The sequence below is a fragment of the Zosterops lateralis genome (assembly GCF_965231275.1).
Source record: "Zosterops lateralis genome assembly, chromosome: 8".
Classification (NCBI taxonomy): Eukaryota; Metazoa; Chordata; class Aves; order Passeriformes; family Zosteropidae; genus Zosterops; species Zosterops lateralis.
Window position 1 is genome coordinate 16005753 of NC_139768.1, and position 18713 is coordinate 16024465.

The window sequence follows — 18713 nt, forward strand, 5'->3', positions numbered from 1 at the left end:
GCAGGAATGAGGTCAAGAAATGGGCATGGACTGTAAGGGGGAGATCAAGACCATCCAAGACCCTCTGACCCATTTTCAGAAAGGTCTGGAAGAATGGAGTGCACATGGTAACTAATTTCCATAGAAAGCAAGAGCCCTGTTTTCAAGGTGGGGAAGACTCATCTATAAAAAGATACCCCCAAAAAGCCCAGGTGTGCATGTGCCCCATCAGACACCCCATCAGTGCTGCTGCCAGGACTGGTGATGTCCTTTTCCTGCTTTCTTCTTTTCTCTCTCTCTCTTCCCCTCTTTAATTCACCTCTTCCTCTCTTCCCTTTTACCCTACCCCCTTATCCAAACCCCACTGCTGTGTGCTGATACTAGAAGGTCCGGAATTAGCAAACCAATTCTCATGCCAAGTGTAATATACTAATAAAACTTTGTAAGCTGCTGTGGACCCTCTGACTTTGGTCGTTCCTTTCAACCATGAGCACCTACAAATCCTGGGTGCTCCCTTCCTCTTAGGAGTGGGATACCATAATGTTGCTGTCTTAAATTGGTCCTAAGATAAATAAATACAACCCTTGACTGTAATGAGGGTTACCATGGTTTAATGGGTCCAGCTGCCTCCAACACTTGAATATTTCAAATTTACCTGAAAATGTCCAAGTTACACAGTAAAATCATTAGAGAACAGAGTGCTTTTCCTGAGAGAGATCTAACACATCTGTGGGCCTCATGATATATATTAATCCACATTGTCTATACTGCCCAGTAATCATCAGCATATATATACACTGTGGGATACAGAAGTTTAATCTGAGAGGAGAAAGAAAATGTATAAAATACTAAAAAAATATATAAAATAAATTTAAAAAAATTAAAAAGGCAAGGACTTCAAATGAAACAAGACTGTCAGAAGATTGAGATCACAGTACCCATGACAGAGGCCTTCTGTTTCTCTTAATAACCTAAAACTCCCAAGAGTTAATTTTCCCATTAAACTAACAGCAATAAAAATTCAATAAGCAAACCTGTAATGGTCTTAAACAGGTAACTAAAATCAATAAAGCAGTTATCAAAATCTCCAAGCAATATTATACCAATGGCAAACATCAACAACAACATGATATAACATTCAATGCATGTAGTCTTTTCTATCCTTTAGGAAAGGAAGGATTGATTGAGCTATAGATAGGAATAAGCAATCAAAAGGTACAGCTAATGAAGAAAGCAGTGACTGACAAGGCAATTCTGGGGAGTGAGCTAGAGTTGGAGGGAGCAATAGGAAGTTAGGTGATGAAAAAAAATTGTGAGAGTGACACCAGAGCATCACCTGGAACAAGGAATTCCTCTGATTCAGGACAGTAAAGGCAATTCCCAGGGAAAACTCCTTTAAGTACACCTGCAAATATTCTCAGAATGTGAAAGCTCTGCAAAGCTCTCCAATCCCCAGCTCTGTCCATGAAGCTGCTCCATTCTCCTTCTTAGCCTCCTGGGAAATTAACCATGCTACCAACTCCATCCATAATACATCACTTCCAAACAAAACATCTCTCCGAGGAAACCCTGGTCTTTCTGAACTCACCAAGCATGGTGATGTTGCTCAGAGAGGAACCTGGGCAGGAGCACACTGGCATCTCCTCTGGAAAAGCAGAAGTGGTTCACCAACAGCTCCAGCAGTGCCTTTCCAGAGAAATTGTAGGGCTTTCTGATAAGAAATCTGTATATGTATCTTTTTAACACTCCACCAGGGAACAGCTGTGTGGGACACAAGGTCAGCTGCTCACAAAATACTCTCAGTCAATTTATTTCTTTCTGTATTTGCCTCTCCGTTTTAGAAAATCACCACAGACCTCCTTTTAACTCTCTAAGGAAACAAGCTGAAGAAGAGGTATCAACCTCAGCTTTCATCATCCCAAGTCTCTGCTGAGGCAATACATTAATTAGGATTAATCTAAATATTTTTTTGGGGGAGGGGGACATTATTCCCCTTACCTCTCAAGCCCTAGATTTTGCTTCCTTGATGTCTTTTTGAATAAAACTAAACTATTAACTCATTCATGCCTCAGATCCCATCTCTGTTTTTCTACTACTGCACAATATCTGGAAAATGAGAGCCTTCTCCTTGACACATGAACTAAACAGAGACACAGGAAACTGGACTTGTGAGAGGGACAATGAATGTTCTCTAGTTACCAGCACAGTTACTGTTCCAGATAAAGTTTCCTTTAATTAGACACACAGCTGGGAAGAGACAGAGCTCCCTGAGCTCACCCTGACAGCACCCTACACCACAGCACTGGCTGCATCAACTGGAACAAGCCACAGCCCCTGACATTTCTCTTAAGTCTATTTGAGTAACTGCAGCTTCCTCTGGGCAAACAAACCATCCACCTCCTCAGATCAAGAATGGAGAGGCTGACATCACTGCAACTCTGGCAGCACATTTGGGGCAGATACCCCAGTTACAGCTGTTACTCCACTGTTTCAATATTGTAGTGTTGGCTCTCAGGGTTGGTTATTCTCTCTCACGTCTTCAGGCAGTCGTGAGGAAACAGAGTAGAGAGAACAGATCAATACTTTTTTCTGCAGCTGCATGATGAAAACATGTTTTCAAACTTTGCTGGAATATCCCCTCCCTCAGACCTGGTTGCTGAATCCTGGTACCTCTGATGGAGATAGTTTATGTGTCATGGCACCATCATGAATTCAGCTATTTGCCATGCAGTCTCTTGTGCCCAGATCTTTCTTCCAGCTGAGAAGGGCCCAGTCTTTGAGCATTCCCTGCTCTGTGACAGGGGAGGAGGCAGGGCCACAAACACATTTTCACACCATCCTTGCCCAACACACATGGGATGACAATAAAACCAAAGCACATGCTACGACTTATTCTGATTTCTTTTTCTTACTGCTTGATGGCCATGTCTCTGCCACAAAGCCAAGTCCCCAGCTCCAGAGGAATTGTTATTTAATAGTTCTGTTCCAACACAGGCAAATGCTTTAGCAGCACAGGGCAATCAGTGCCCAGTGCTCATGGATTATACAACCAGCATGGAAAGAAAACAACTAAAGGTTTAAAAAAACTCCAGAAGCCAGTTGACAGCATTCCAGCTTCCTCTTAATACCATTACTTGGCTTAACAATAAACCATTAAAAGGCAAAAAAGCAGTACCCCAGAGTGAACACTGCAAGCCTTCAGGTCTGTGATGAATGTGGGTATCCCTGACTGACACAGGATGTGCTAGGAGGGAAGCTGGTCTGGAATGAGCAGGGGTTGTGCAGTAAGTTATGCAATTCTCATGCATTTGTGTGGCTGTGTTTACCTTTGCTGCCAAGACACATACAGTTACAATTTTATAGCCTTCCTGAAAAGGAAAAAAAATAAAAAGAAAAAAGAAAAAAAAAAAAGCTCTCTACAGAGGCTCCAGCTTATGCAAAATGCTGCTGCCAGGATTTTAACTCACATGAGGCAGATGCAGATTCAGAGTGTCACTCCAGGCTTGACGGAGTTACACTGGGATCCCCTGTTAAAGAAAAAAATCAGACTGATTTTAAAACTGCAACAGCTCTGTGCCATGTGGGACTGTGTCTGCTGGAGCTCTGTCCTCTGGTAAGCTCAGAAGCTGGCCTGGCAGTTATTCCAAATACACTTAAAACTGATTTATAGAAAAGGCACAGTTGGTAATCGTGCATCCTGCAGGCAAAATTCTGTCCTCATATCCACAAAGCAGTCTTAGATCATCAGCTCAGGGATAACTAGGAGGAAGAGGGTACAAGCACATTGCCCAAGTGATCCAAATCCTTCATGTTTCTCTCAGACACAGAGCAACTGGTTCAAGAAAAGGTCTCGTGGTCTTTTTGGGGCTTTGCCATTATAGTCCATTCCTCAGTCAGCGATGAATTATTCCTTTCAGGACACTCTCTTTCACACCATACAATGCCTGCAATGTGTCAATGCAGGAGACTAAGCCAGGAGCTACTCTGGGAACCTGAGAAGAGAATTTTGCCCTACACTTCGAAGGTGCTCCCAGTGAGAGCCTTGCACACTGGGTGACTCTGTGGTGCATGTCTGCATTTAAACATACACTTGGACACGTTTCTGCTGGGGCTTTCATGGGCAAAGCATCACAGGATAAACCAGCACCAAACCTGCATACAGAGCTGCACTGCAGTGCTCTCACTGCAAGCGCACACAGGGAGAACGCCAGAGATATTCTGCAACTTACAGGTATGCACAGAGTAATCAAGAATTATCTTTGAGATCCAATTTGCACTAAATACAAAGCTGAACTAGTTGGAATGATGTTGCAAGAATGACCCACAGAAGTATGCAGACCTCCTGGAAGGCTTCTCTGAAAATAAACGTTTAAAGCCTGTTTTGTTTCAAAATGAATAACTGGGGAAGGCTGAAGTGCATGTGATGGCTCTGTTTAAGCTGAGGGGAGAAGAAAGCCTTTTAGGGCCTGCCTCTATCTTTCCTCGTTTGTCCTACACACAGATTCAGGCAGGGGAACTTCTCACTGAAGATGTAACATGGTTTGTTCCAGGGCTTGCCAACACTTTTTGCAAGATACTCATGGATCTTGGGAGAGAAGCAGGAGCTGAAGTTAAAATAATGACCCCTTTCTGTGCTGCTTCAGTCATCTCCCATTTCTGAGATGTATTTGCTGTCAGACTGCACACCTGCAAGCAGTCTTGCCTGCCATTTTATTTCCAATCACTATGGATTTGGTGCTGGTAAAAGCCCTGAATTGGGAACAGTGACAACACAGTGATTTTCCATACCACTGAGCCAGCTTTGAGGAAGCAGCTCCCCTTCACCAGAACCCCTATTCAGAAAGGGAAAACCAAGCTCAGGAGGTTGCTGCAACAACAGAAGCCTGCAGGGAGGGCAGCTCCTCCAGGCAGAGGCAGAGCCAGGACCACTAAATGATGACCTGAAGTACGTTTGCACCTGCCTCTGGTTTTCCCCATCTTGTTGCTCTCTTACGACTCTCTACCACCTCCTGAAGGAGCTTCATCCCTTTCATCTGCCAATTTCTCACCTGCCTTTCTTCCCAGCTGGAATGCAAGAGCAATCCAGGGAAAGATGCTTGAGATGCCCCCCCAAAAAAACCCACACTGTCAGGGCACTTCACTGGAGCAGCTGCTTCCTGCAGGTGGTGCATCCCTGCTCTGATCCCCTGGGCACACTCTGTCTCCATTCCTTCCGCACACAGGTGCTGAGAGCACTGTCTGGGCTGATGACTTTCAGGTGTCCAGATAAGATCAGTATTTCTTAAACTAGAGGTGGTGACCTCCTCCAAAAGGGTTGCAAAAAGCTTTAACAAATACTCAATCTTCAGTGATGTTACCAGCTCTCTGGGTTCTCCAGAGGTCACACAAAGACAGATAAGCCAAAATGTAGACAGATAATGCACACAGTTTCACCTTTTCTCTGAAGCACAGGAAATGCAGCCCAACTACTTTGTGTTAGGTCTTGAAGAAATGAAAGTAAAATAGCTAAAAGCAGGTTTTTTCAGTTGCTGCTTATTCTCCAGTGAGTAAGGCATGCAAATCAAGCAGTTAGGGACATACATGGGCAGGTGGAGAGCTGGTATCCAGATTTATACATCTCAGGCTCAACATGCATAATTAAGCTTGTACAAATATATTTCTGAAATTAAACAAACCTGACTTAAAGAGCAGGATCAAAGTGTTGCTCTGAATTGCACCACAAATAAGTAATGTGTAGTGGGTTTGGTTTGCCAAGTATGCAAGTATGTATTAGGAGTAGATTTATATCAGTGTTGAACTGACAAAACCTGCTTAGTTAAAGCCTTGAGGACTGAGATCCCCTTTTACAAATTCATTCCCTGTAACAGTACAAATATCTATGTATCCTGCCTCAACAACATCTATCAAATGAGATCTCTGTGTCCCACAACAGGATAGTTCTATCCCCAGAGCTCTCCATTCTGTCAATATCTCCTCTGCACATGGCCCCAAAGCCAGGCATTCAGTGTCCACTACACTGAGTCTGTGACAGTCACCCCTCCACAACAACCACATCACTGGCTATTTCACACAAGCTTCAAATACTCATCCCCTGGCACTTCCGATCACCTGACCTGCAACTCCAGCTGAGAATCCAGAGGGAAACAGCCAGTGACCAGCCCTGGAGGTGTTTGGGACACTGGATTAATTAAAAACCAAAGCCCATTGAAATAACAGTGCAATAATGTACTTCTAAGTGTTGGGCAAGCACTTCACACACTGCCGTAGTACGAGGAAAGTCTGTCTTAGCTCTAGGGCCAGAGGTCTGAGGATCCCCAGAAGTAACCAGGTAGTGAGGAATGCTATCTGACCTCTACACACTGAGCCTCCTTTCAGGGTATCTTATCTTCAAAATTTGTTACAGAGCAATGCCGCTTTTCATATACAAGTGGGAAAGAGGAGGAATTCTGCTCCAGCATACTAATGACTTCAGCCCCTGTGTTACAGAGCATTTTCTAATCAGGCAGTTATAGTAAGGCACTGCCACTGAAATGTACCAAAAGGGGAATGATAAGGTTTCTCAAACTGTGCTGCTCTCCATGTTAAAATAATTCATTACTTACACAAGAAGGAATCTGAAATGTCATGTTTAAGTTTCACACCTGGGTGTTAACTACTCTTAGTTTTGACAGTGCAGTCAGACTGCTCAGCTCTGATGGGAGCCCAGACTCACGCTTGGCTTGCACAGCCTGGCAGGGTGCTGTCACTTTGCACTGGAAATAAAGCTGAGGATTTTCTTTCCCATGAGAACTAGAAACCCTGCAGAGGTACCTGTAAAGTGGGACCCTCTGTAGAAACACTCAGCTGGCTTGGCAATCCCAGGAATGGGGATAAACACAGACCTCCAGATCCCCTTGCCCTGCATCTCTCTTTCCAATGACACATCAAATGTTACCCTCAACTCCTGCCACAGCTACTGAAGGCATTTCACTTCACAGGATCTTCACTGGACATGAAGGGACAAACACTCCTATTTAAAGCTCTGTTGTGTCCAGCAGTGGCTTGGGTCATCTCTGCCCACATAAACATGTGCCCTGCATGCAGGCAATGGAGTCAAGCACCTTTCTGCTGTGCTGACCTGGGAGCTCAGTGCCTGTAAACAAACTGACTAAGAGGTAAACGTGCCTGATTGCAACCACAAGAAATCCCAAATGAAACCCATGGGACGACTCATATGTTTTCAATTAGGAATGTGGTGAACTTGTGACTTGTCATTTGTTTATGAACTCGGCTGAACTGTGACCATAAAGGGTTTGTCTACAGTCAAAATGAGTTGAAAACCAATTAGGAATAGACTCCAGTCGTCTTTACTCCTGGGGTTTGATTTTAAGCACTAAACCATAAATACAAATGCATGGTATTATGGAAAGCAGAATTGCAGTATTTCAGCCTATGTTTAAATTGACTTTTCATAATTCTAAACAAAATGGGTAGCAAACACTGGTTTGAAACAAACATTGGTTTGTTTCTTGGAATTTTTAATTTTTCAGTCTAAATGAGAAGAAACTGCTGCTATATTGAGCATAATTTTCACTTACCTTTTCAAACACAGAAGTGACCTGTGCAGTAAGACAAAGCTTAGCTTTAAAGCATGCTTCAATATTTAATGTGCCTTTTCTATTTCACTAAAAATTATGTATTTGTAGCAATCAGCAAACAATACCTTGACAACACCTCCAGGTGCATCACAGAATACTTTTGTATGCTTAACACACAAGCTGCTCTGCCCTGCATGAGCAGCCGGATCTTGCACAGCACCTTTGTGCACACAGATGTTTTTGACAGTAAATCTGATAACAGAAACTAAGGCAAGGGTCACTAATCATCAGAGGGTTGAATCTTTGGGATGTGAGCTTCAGTGGCTCCACTGCACCCTTTTCTGATGATGCCAAACAGGGGTGGAAACCAGAGCTCCCCTACAGAGCAGCACCAGAGCTCTGCAGTCCCCAGCCGCAGCAGAGCCCATAAAGCAGCGACGCACCCACTGCAGCCTAAGAGCAGTGGAAAATTCCTTACCTCTAATGCTCCTGCAAACATCCCCAAGCTCACAGCACAGCTCTCAGCTCTAAAACCTCTAACCTGGAGCAGTATCAGCTCCCCTTCTCCTGCTCTGCATGCTGAGAGGGTGTGTAAAGACAGGATGTGTTGTTGCTCCAAGGACTGACACAACACTGTATGTGCAGCCTGGCTGTGAATTGCCGGGTCTACACTTCATGTTGTTTCAAGTCCTGCATTTCTACTTGTATTAAAAACAAGTGTTGTCAAGTATCATCAGCTTTAACTCTCCCCAAAGCAGGCTTATTAGTGCTCTCATTGGTAAATTCCAGATATTTTTATCTCTCTGCTGCTGCACTTTGTTTGCCTTCAATGTAACAAAGATTTGGGCTGTTTGAATGTGCCTCAGAGGCTGGCAGAGCAGAGCTGAGTGTTGGAAAAATTTCTTCTGCTGAATAAAAATGAATGGCTTGAGGTAAGAACAGCAGTACTGAGGTCACATTGTGCATGTTGAGAGAAGCAACTCAGACAGACTCTGCATTTCAAGGAAACTTCAGTTTGTCTATTTTAATAGTTGGTATAACTTTTGGTATAATTTGCACTGGATTAGTATTTTAAAAATCACCAGAGTCATCTGTTCTTTCACAAGAAATTTTTACAGTTTCTCTGACACAAGAGAATGCTTTTTGTGCTTAACAAATGGCCTTCACAATTTACCTCTTTCAGACACAGCCCACTGTGAGTTATAATCCCATATTGGAAATATCCCTGCATTTCCATGGAAACAAACTACTGTGCCAAAATATGGGCTTAGTTTTTCAATAAAGACTTATTAACAGGGAAGAAATAGTTGCTTGGGCTTCAGGTTCAAACATAATTTGCTAGTATCTAGAAATAAGAAACAAATTACTTAAAGACCTAGTAGTCATTAATACAATACATCTAAGGCATTTTTCAGGTTTATCAGTGTCCAAACAGATCCAGCTTCTTATTTTTCTCCATATTTACTGAAGAGAGTGAGGCTCCAAGGCTACACATTTGTTTAACAGTGTGCACCTGGGCTCAGATGCTGTACGAGTGCCCAAGCTGGCAAGAAGCCACATACAGAAGTTTTTCTGTAGTGCTAAAATAAGGCATTCACAAAGCAATGGCACATATGTGATCTCAGAGTTAAAGCCTCCTGTACTCTCAGCTTTGGTTCCTCCTACAGAGTAAGCTGTTTGAGTCATCACAAGGGTATTTGCAACTTAATAGTACTTCTGTTGTGGTATTAAAATTACTAGATAAGGGGGTCGATTAGATTGAAAAATGCCTCCCTATTTTCATGTCTGACAAGATGAGAGCTCGCCTCGGTATACTAACAGCCTGCTGACCCAGCTTGGTGTTATCATCATGTTTTTAAGAGCAAGAAAACAGAATATAGCAGCTTTTGAAACTTTCCTTACACTGTGAAGACTCGTTCTTTCAGCAGCTTCTGTTTATCACTCTGATTCTTCAAGAATCCACAGCCAGCAGATTAGCAGTTTGTCAGTCAGTGATTTACTGGGACAGAGCAAGCAACACATGCTTTCTCCACTCCTCATTCCCAAAGCCAGCATGTGAGATCCCACAGCTCCAGACCTCATTTGCTCATTACACAGCTTTAAATGGTCAGGCTCTGAAGAGCAGCAGCACAAAGGGAGCAGGGACAATAACCACTGCACTGGTATTTGAAAAGACATCCAGCTCAAAGCATACTCGGAACAATTTGGCTTCTCCATCTGCCTTTAGCTTTAAAACACCAATGGCTAAACCAGCCTCTGAAATCTGCAAAATCTGCACCTGTCAAACTGGCAATGTGCAAATGTGAAAAGGCAGACAGCAGATGTGCAACAGTCAGGGCATCTCCCGTCCTGGTTAGGAGAGTTGGAAGGCTTCTCCTGCACATCTACCAATTCCTTTCTCCAGCCACCACATTATTTCTGTATGACACAAAGAACTGCATTATCCAGCCAACTGGGAAAGAAGCAAAGCTGCTTAGTATCTCGCCAAAAGAGTCCCAAAGCCTGTAGTCTTTACATCACGATGAAACTAAAGACAAACCTTTAAGATTAGCAGGAGAGCCTCGTTAGAACATTTGCATTAGAGTTCAGCACTAATAAACAGACAATAACAGCACCTGAACTGACATTCAGATACGCTGTAGTTGTTCACATTACAAGCTCAGTAGTTTAATTATTCAGTTCAATCTTCCATGTATAAAACTCCCACATTTATAATTTGTTTTTCATTTGTGCAATCCAGAATTTTTTTCATATAAGGTACAAATTCATGAGTCCCATTTCTCAGTTGTGCAAACTGAAACACAGGAACCTGATAGACTCAGCTAAAGTAAAAATAGTAGGTGGGCTGAAGAAGCAGTTCTCAATTCTACTGTCACCTTTTCTCCCAGATCACATGCAGCAACAATCCAATTCTACCTTCTGGCTGAGTGTATCTTTTCTGCAGTCAACAGGTAAAGAAAAGCATTTCAAAAATAAGATGTGGGTGTGAAAAATTTTCCTCATCCAAACTGCTAGGATGGCTTTGACATGAACACCTGCCTGAGGAAAGGGCAAAACCTGTTTATGCACGTTGCACTTTGGATTGAGTTGGGAAAGACTAAAGCTGTCTTTCCCATATCTTTTCCCACGTGATGAGAAGGGAAAGGCTACAAGCTGAAAGCATAAGCAATCTTGCAATAAAATCTTTGCAGTGCACCAAACCTTGGCATTAAACTGGCAATGTTTCCAGGATACAACCTATATTCCAATCAGATTATGTTGTATTAATCACATTTGCACCCAATAAACTAGTATTTTTCAAGCCTCATTTCCCTTCTTTTTTTATTGAAACCATTTTCAGCAGCCATTGATAATTTCATTATCAGTTTCTGGAGAACAAGAAGCAGCAATGAATTAAGCAGAGGAAAAGCATTACAAACGGAAGCATCCTGTCTACTGATATTACCTCTTATCTACTTCAGATAGAAGATAAAACTTTCAACAAGGCCGTAACTTTTTGAGAAGAGTAGTCACAGAGGAATCTTTTCAAGCACAATTGAATTTGCAATTCTTACTATCCCTCTCCATCTGCCAAGAGCCCAGTGTGAAATTACAGCCAGTTTGGGAACCCCACTGCTCTAGCTCTGCTCCTGTCCCCGTCAAGAGACATCTACCCATCGCCTCACTGTGCAGCCTGTCCCATTTAAGAGCCACTAATACCAAGGCCTCCTGCATTATTTGAATCCAGATCTAATAATTAAGTGTAGCTCACACTGAGTAGGAAGCAGCCAAATAAAATGCTGTGCGAAACCAATCTCTCTCTGCTGCATTTCCAATGGGTGTCACCAACTTCTCAGGCTCAGGTGAGTGTCACCGTAAAGACTCTCCACTGACATAACTTTGTTTTACTTTCTCCACTTACAGTAAGCACAAACCAGAGAAAGCTGTGAATCTTTTGGACTGCATGCAGTATTTTCCTTTACCAAAGCACGGGCAGTTTTGACAGTCCTGGTGAAAAAAGGCAGGCAGACCAGAACTTTGAGTGACTGCTGATCTTCTGGCTGGATGAATAAGCAGAGATGAATCATTCAGATAATAAATGTAACTACTATTTAGCAAACAAAAAATAACTACAAAAGGACCTTCAATCTCCCTAATTTAAACAGGAATTGTTCAATAATTCTCAGTTCTGCCCTGACAGCAAATTCAGCCCTGGGTGTAATGCCGAGGCTTCCCAAGGAGCAAGGGAACCATAGGGAACCACCAGGGCCTCACTCCCAGGCTGGCAGGCAGCAAGGTTGGAGGCAGGGAATGAAGGGCTGCACAACATCACAGAAACTTGTCTTAACCTCCACTAACAGCAAGAGCTGAAATAGCTGATGACTCCTGCTTGTGTCAACTGCTGCAACACCTTAAACAGCAACTATTTAAACACACAAACCACAGTCAACCCCTGCCCTTCTTCCTGCTCCTTCTACTTGCCTCCCAGTAACACCCAGCTTAAAAAACCATTATTTTATGTACTGAATGTGATTCCCAAACAGATTGAATAGGAAGAGAACAGCCAGTTTCATACATAACACAAATTTCTGAGCCTCTAATACTACTGTATCCAGAACATTAACCTAGGGAGATTTGGGAGTTTCCATACATGTAAGAGATCTTATTCACCCCTTGAGAATACAATAATAATCCTTGATGGGAAAACAAGAAACCTAAAACTTGTGAGAATTATTTCAATCTGCTTTCATTTTATTTGCCTAGCAGTCAAAATTAATTCTAGATGTAATCACTGTGATTACAAACTCAGCTATTTAAGGTCCATCATTTCTCAGAAGAAAAAGCTAAAAACCTTCAGGCTCTTCTACACAAAAAGACTTTGTTTGCCCAACCCAACCATTAGCAGTATTTCTCAACCCCGTGCAAAGAAAGAGAGAAGCACAATCAGGGAACATAGGAGTTATTTACAAAAATTTGAAGTTTAACCTAATTTTGGCTTGAAAGTGAACAAAACCACTGCAGAAATGCTGTATCAGACAGCCTTGAATTCTTTTAAATTCTGAGTTAAATGGATCTTTAATTTAATAACTCTAAGAAATACTACTCTATAAAATAACACATGAAATTGTACTTTATGTGCAATGTAACATGATGATACTAAAACTGCTCTCAGCTGGCAAGCTGACATTCTCAGACATGCTGGTAGTAGAACACGATCACTGCAGTGTGTGCATGGTAGCTGTTACTATAGACTTCAAAATGGAAATGCCATGTCCCTACCAAAATTAGATTATTCTAGACAGAAAAGATGGTTATTGTAAGTAGATCTGTGTCCTTAAATTCATAAGGTACAAGAATAAAACTGTCTTGAGCTTCTTAAGTTCAAAATACATGAAATGATTCTGACTTTTCTGGTACTGAACCACCTCCTAAGGAAGATTTTTGGTGCTATCAGTGGTCATTGATTTGGAAAGAATAAAGAGACGAGACAGGAGCACTTCTGTACAAGACAGGTAATTCAACATGTATCAAAATAATCATTTTTCTGAGATGGCAAATGTATAACTGTCATCAGTCTATTTCTGATGTGACAGTACACAACAGAAGAGGATGTCACATACAGATTTTGGCAGGGTCAATGACTCTGCCTGCCTTAAGTTGTTGAATAGGAAGATTGTGCTTGGGATATTTTTAAAAGCTTTACAGAAAAGTGGCCTAGAATGTCTGAAAGTACAAATGCAGAAAACTAGATGAGGAGCTAATGACACTGGAGATGCTTCTGCTCTTTTCCTTGGCCTATTTACGTGTTTTGAACGGTCTCCAAAAGGCTTCTGCTCAGCATGTACCATCTGGTATGCAGATACCATTTCCAGATGTTAAATTACACACAAACTGGCTTTTTACATTGTTTTTTTTTTTTTTTCTTTTTCTAATCAAGACAAGCAGCACGTCCATGTGAAAAAGTGGGTAAAGGATAACATGACCAATCAGAAAGCACAACAGGGTCTCATGAATGCACTAGCTACAGCATATTACTGTAATACTTCACTTGTCCCACTTCTTCATTATAATTTCCAATTAATTTATTATAATTGTAATTATATTCTATAACACTGCACTCTCTAAAGCCCCTGCAGTGGATAAGTATTTTTTCTCGTATAAAAACTATAAATAGCTAATAATGGTCAGATAATAAAAGCCCACATATAGAGGAAGGGATGACTCTGAGACATAAGAAAATAATCAGGTAATTTCAAAAGTTAATTTCCAGTTTGAGTGGAAAAAATGGAAATAATACTTACCAGTCACAATGTTTTTTGTCTGCAAAATGCTTTCCAACCTAATTGCATTCTCACAACTCCTAGTGAAATTATCTGCAACTATTATCTCTGTTGTACCATGGAAGAAGTCATAGGACAGCAGCTTACCCCAGAGGGGTCCAGAATTTCAGTTTTCTGCTCAGACCACATCCCATTTCTTTCTGTGCCTCATACCCTGTCACTCAACTCCCTTGAATGCACAGACTTTGCCTGCTCAACTGGAGCACTGTGATTTTCCAGCCTTGGAAGCCCCAGGTTTAACCCTGGTACTGCTTTAGGATGCTTGAAACATTCACATTTTTTCCTTTCATCAAATCAAGCATCATTTTGTGGATAACAACACAATTGCTCTGTGTTTACAGGAAAAAGGAACATTTGAGTAAAATGAACAGTCAGAGAAGTGAGGACAGTGCTGAAGCTCTCCTTCTGTCAGGATGAAAATTAGCAACAAACTTCATGCTCCACACCAGCCCCACTGGCATCACCTGGGTCCTTGGGAAGTGCTGCCACTTTGCAAAAGCCACAGAAGTTGTTTTTCTGTTACTGAAGTTAAACACACAACTTTTTCTTTTCTTTTTTTTAAAGCATTTACTCTTGAACAACTGTTTTTCATGCACCCCTTAAAAGCACTGCCATAAGACTGTCACAGCTGGGAAACACAAACAGAAAGCACGTGCCTGCAGTCATATCCAGCACAGATTAACAACAATATACTTCATGACTTAAAAAGTGGAAAGGACTTTAAACAGATGTATAAGTAAGGTGCTGAACAACCAAACCTTTCACATGTAACTACTTCCTTGTAGATAAAAGAACACGAGGAACTGATCTAAATATAAACTGCAATTACCTGCCATAGTCTCCAAAACTGCTCCTTGAAAGGTGAACCATGGAAAGCTTCCTGCCCTTCACTTAGCCTCTGACCCCAGCTCTGACCCTCATACTGTCCCCAGCCACATTACTCATCTCTCATTCCTTCTCAGTACACAGTAACCAGATGACCATAGCTGACATACTGCATTAACCTATTATTAGGTGACCCTGACACTCTACCTCACATTTTCTCAGTTCATGTACACAATAACTCTAAACTGAAATATTACTGGTGATAAGAACTCTTTATCCATAACCTTGGAAGTGGTAATGAGAAAGAAGGCAGAATGGTACATGACATCTTCAGTTATAGCCTGTGTGATACTATAACCTAGGAAAGTGGAAGTAAGCTTTTAATCTTTTCCTTCCTTAAAATACGTAACATAGAAGTCTGACTGTGAAGAAAATGGTAGCTTTATTTCCTCTCATCAAAAGTCTCAGGGAACTTGCCTGTTGAGTGTCTGAAAGATGGAGAAGTCATGCAAACCATTTTATGAAACTAAAAGATCTTATGCAACCTCCCGAAGCTTATCTGTCACAAAGAATGGGCAACTCGTTCAGCTGACACAAGGCACTCCCCTGCCATGCCTCTTCTCAAAATGAGTCACTGATGTGGTTAACCCAGGAAGGGAAAAGGGGAAAACCTATTCAAAAATTATTCTCCCAGGACACAGGAGAACCTGCTGGCCAAACGTGTAGCTTGCTATATGCACCAAGGATGAAAGAAATCACCTTGTTATTCAAAACCAAGCATGCACAAGGGGCACTGTCAAAATGCAGTGGCATCTAAGGAAGCAGACTTATTAAGCTTTGGGTTTCTCGACACCCGTGATCACTTGAAACTGTGCCACAGTAACATGGCTCATGACCAAATACAGCTCGCAGAAAACAAATTTAAGGGAAATGCCTAAAATGAAAATGCAATGAATAGGGAAAGATACATTTACTAATAGAAGAAGCACCTGTTAAGTAGAGTAGCCCAATCAGCTTTTTGCTGTTTTTTGCTCAGCAAGAAACAATATTCCAAACTAAGTCAGTGTTCAAAAAATTTAGGAAGATACTCACCAGCAAGTGTATAGTCCATATCAAAACCAAAGCACTTTATCTTCTCCATGGCTAAACTTCTGTTTACAAAGACCCTGAAAAGAGAGGAAAAAACATCACCAGAGGTACAAGCATTTTCAAAATACTCACATTTTAGAACAAACACATTCTGCCACTGTCAAGATGTCTGGCTTACATAGGTCAAAATCAGCAAATATACCTGAAAGCAGAGTCAAGTCTCATTTTTTGCGAGGTCTCCTGAAGCAAAGCCATGGCTTTGCGGAGTTATTCTAATTATTGGTATGCTGTCCAAAGACATACACACATGCATGCACACACACACACGGCCTTCCATGTGACCTGCAAAAATTCCTAAGAATAGAAGTGCAAAATCTCCTCAAGCAGAATTCAGACCTCAAAAGATATGAAACTGGAAACAGCAGATGCAAAGCAATATAATTCACCTGATTAAAACAAATTATTAGCAAGAAGTAAGAAGGAAAATCAAATAATGTTTCAGTGAATAAATTCACAGCATTTGTCTCCTCTTTGGAACTATATCTATCTGTAAATTCAAAGCAAACCCAAACAGATCCATTTTCACATTTTCACCAATATTGTTAAAAACATTTCATAAAGCTCTGAAAAAGAGCAACTGAGAAAAATTTTCATACACAAGATATGCCATTTCTATTGTGAAAATTTTTATTTATAACTCCTCTGAAACTTGCCAACTGCTATTTTGTAAATTCGACTTTTACCATTAATGCTTATTACAAAGAGACTCTAAGCAGAATACTTCCAGCCCTTTTGGATGACAACATTAATACACGATATCCAATTTAGTTCAAGTAAATAACACAGTAAAGAAATAGGTCAGAGGATACAACAAAAGCTTTTCTTGCTTCCCATTCCGACTACGACAGTAACTAAGCTGCTTATGTTTCCCCAGAACTCTAAAGCATAAAGCCAGATCTATAATTCAACAGGACTTCTTTCCACTGCCTTATCTGAACTTTAAAAATGAGGCAAGCTGAGCTTTTCAACACCCATCTCAGACCGAAATCCCACGCACTGCTCCAGCTGTGATGCCGAGACAAAATTCTCCAGTATGAGAAAAGCCGCAGAGCCTTTATTTGGACTCTGATTTCAGCACGTGAAAATTCTCCAAATATTTACAAAACGCCGTGCCCTGAGCGCAGCAATTATCCTCTCGGGAGGCGGGATGGGCAGCGCTGCCGGGCGGGAGGCGCGGCTCGGGGCCGGGGATGGAGATGCGCGGGGCCGGGGATGGAGATGTGCGGGGCCGGGGATGGAGATGCGCGGGGCCGGGGATGGAGATGCGCGGGGCCGGGGATGGAGATGTGCGGGGCCGGGGATGGAGATGCGCGGGGCCGGGGATGGAGATGCGCGGGGCCGGGGATGGAGATGTGCGGGGCCGGGGATGGAGATGTGCGGGGCCGGGGATGGAGATGCGCGGGGCCGGGGATGGAGATGCGCGGGGTTGGGCGCCCGCAGGTTCCGAGCGCCGCGGGCAGACCGTGGGGATCCCGCCCGGCCCGGCACAGCACAGCCCGGTCCGGCACAGCCCGGCACAGCCCGGCACGGCACAGCCCGGCCCCGTCCACCCTCCCCAGCCCGCATTTGGGCAGCAAACCTCTGTGCAGCCCTCTTACCTCATCCCTCACCGACGCGCCCCTTGCTCAGCTCGCAGCAGTCGGATTCATCTACTTGTCTGAATCGTATTACAGAATTCCTTTAAAGCTTCCCGGGTACCCATGCAGTTTTGCTTGGATCTGATTTGACTGCAGAAGATCATTATGCCTGGACCGAGCCTTAAAGTGCTGTATATCTTTTTGGACGGTGTTCTAGAAAACACATCTGTGGCTAATTTAACCAGTCACTGGATATTGTTGTTGTTCCACGCAAATCCACTTGGAATACAGTTTCTCTGGCAGTAGTGTACTTTCCCCTAACCTCGCACACTCTCTCTGGGAGTCACTGTTTCCTGGCAAAGTGCCTGCCTTTGACAATGGGGCTTGTCACTGAGGGGCCTTGGAGGTTATAGATGATGCTCTTTTCTAACAGATTTATGTATTACCTAAAGAAGACAAAGTGATAGGATGAACACTGGAAACTGGTAAAGAAATGCCTTTTGGAAATATGAGATGGGCTCACAACTCACTAAAATTCACTCCTGAAATAGCTGGCTTTTGAGTAGGTGGAGCAAATTATCTGAATCTGCAATCTGAATCCCTGTTTGTCTTTTAACATCTCTGATTTACAAGAGACCAAGGAGAAGCACTATTTAGTACTAAATACAGTCTGATACTCTGTATAATGCATATGATTACGTGCTGCGGCTGCTGCTGCTGCTGTCAGGAAACATTATTTATTAGCCAATTCAAGCACATAATTTCTGATCTCATGTTTGTGCAGCTTGTTTCTGAGAATGCAGAGCTTTAAGAAGGGATAACATACCTCCAGGAGACACTAGCAGCATTTTTTGTTTAACCTGCAGAGCCCAGTTCTGCTCTTGTCTTAATCCCCCCAGCACAGTTTTCTGACTGCCTTGACAGGACAGGAGCAAGAAAGGAAATTTAAAGATCACAAGATCATTTCATTTGCAACATTTGGTAAGTTTCCCAAATGAGGACAAAAACCCCAAGTACTAAGACACACAGCTGAATGCACTCAGAAAAAGGGTAATTTGACAGTGCCTGTGAAAGGCAGAAACAAGGGAGCTGTGACCCAAGAGATCTGTTCCAGTCCAGCCTGCCTATGTTTAGATGATGATGACACCAAACTGACCAAAAACCATGGAAATATTTCTAAATCTCTGACAGACTGTCATCCCTTGCTTTTGTAGTATTTAGAAACTGAACCCAAAACCAGCATGCCTTGGGACTGAAGATCTGGAAAAGTTTTCTGAACAACAAAA

General features: G+C 42.4%; 1 protein-coding gene across 2 annotated transcripts in view; it reads right to left on the bottom strand.

The window, feature by feature from the left end:
- NT5C2 (5'-nucleotidase, cytosolic II) overlaps window positions 1-18713 on the bottom strand; it is a 59650-nt gene that overhangs the window by 13815 nt on the left and 27122 nt on the right. Inside the window, exons 1-2 of one of the 2 annotated variants that reach the window (XM_083866019.1) lie at window positions 16833-16857; window positions 15794-15867 (exon numbers count right to left, since the gene is read on the bottom strand). In XM_083866019.1, the coding sequence (XP_083722145.1) occupies window positions 15794-15842 (49 nt within the window). In that variant the 5' untranslated portion in view covers window positions 15843-15867; window positions 16833-16857. Of the gene's footprint in view, window positions 1-15793; window positions 15868-16832; window positions 16858-18713 lie in introns of those variants that run through there. The other variant, XM_083866018.1, reaches the window with a different exon arrangement.